The sequence below is a fragment of the Nanorana parkeri genome, unplaced genomic scaffold (assembly GCF_000935625.1).
Source record: "Nanorana parkeri isolate BGI_ZX_2015 unplaced genomic scaffold, ASM93562v1 scaffold3906, whole genome shotgun sequence".
In the NCBI taxonomy this organism is placed as follows: domain Eukaryota; kingdom Metazoa; phylum Chordata; class Amphibia; order Anura; family Dicroglossidae; genus Nanorana; species Nanorana parkeri.
Window position 1 is genome coordinate 19,680 of NW_017310173.1, and position 495 is coordinate 20,174.

Below are 495 nucleotides of genomic sequence, written 5' to 3' on the forward strand. Positions count from 1 at the left end.
GTCTGGGGAGGGCCGGTGTTGGGTCTGGGCAGGGCTGTAGGAGGGCCGGTGTTGGGTTTGGGGAGGGCCGGTGTTGGTGGGTGTATTGAATTGCCCCGTGTGTTGTAGGTCGGCATTGACCCCGAACATGAGCCGTATCAGTCAGGACTCCCCGTGCAGTGAGAAGTCGGTCAGTCCGGACGGGACCTCCTCGGGATTTATAGAGGCCGAGGGGCCGCGCTCCTCCTTCCTCCCGCGTAATCTCCTCACCATGTTTGATGAGACATTGGAGAAATGATCCCGGAGTTCTGACGTCAGCAGACTATTGCAGCCACCAGGTGAGATCATCTGCCCCGGAGCGGAGGTCATGTGATGCCACCACGGGCCGTCCTATGGACATGGAGGACACTGCCAGGACTTTTATTTCCAGGTTGGGGACCATTTCGGGGGGGACACAGGAAGTGTCCGAGTTGTTTACGTTCATTAAAATGAATTTTTCTGCAGTTTTTTCAAATC

General features: G+C 56.4%; 1 protein-coding gene across 1 annotated transcript in view; it reads left to right on the top strand.

Moving 5' to 3' along the window:
• Positions 1 to 277, top strand: part of PKMYT1 (protein kinase, membrane associated tyrosine/threonine 1) — a 10,304-nt gene extending 10,027 nt beyond the window's left edge. The window contains exon 7 of the mRNA XM_018575419.1: positions 109 to 277. Within this exon, the coding sequence (XP_018430921.1) occupies positions 109 to 277 (169 nt within the window). The remainder of the gene's footprint in view (positions 1 to 108) is intronic.
• Positions 278 to 495: the final 218 nt, after the last annotated feature.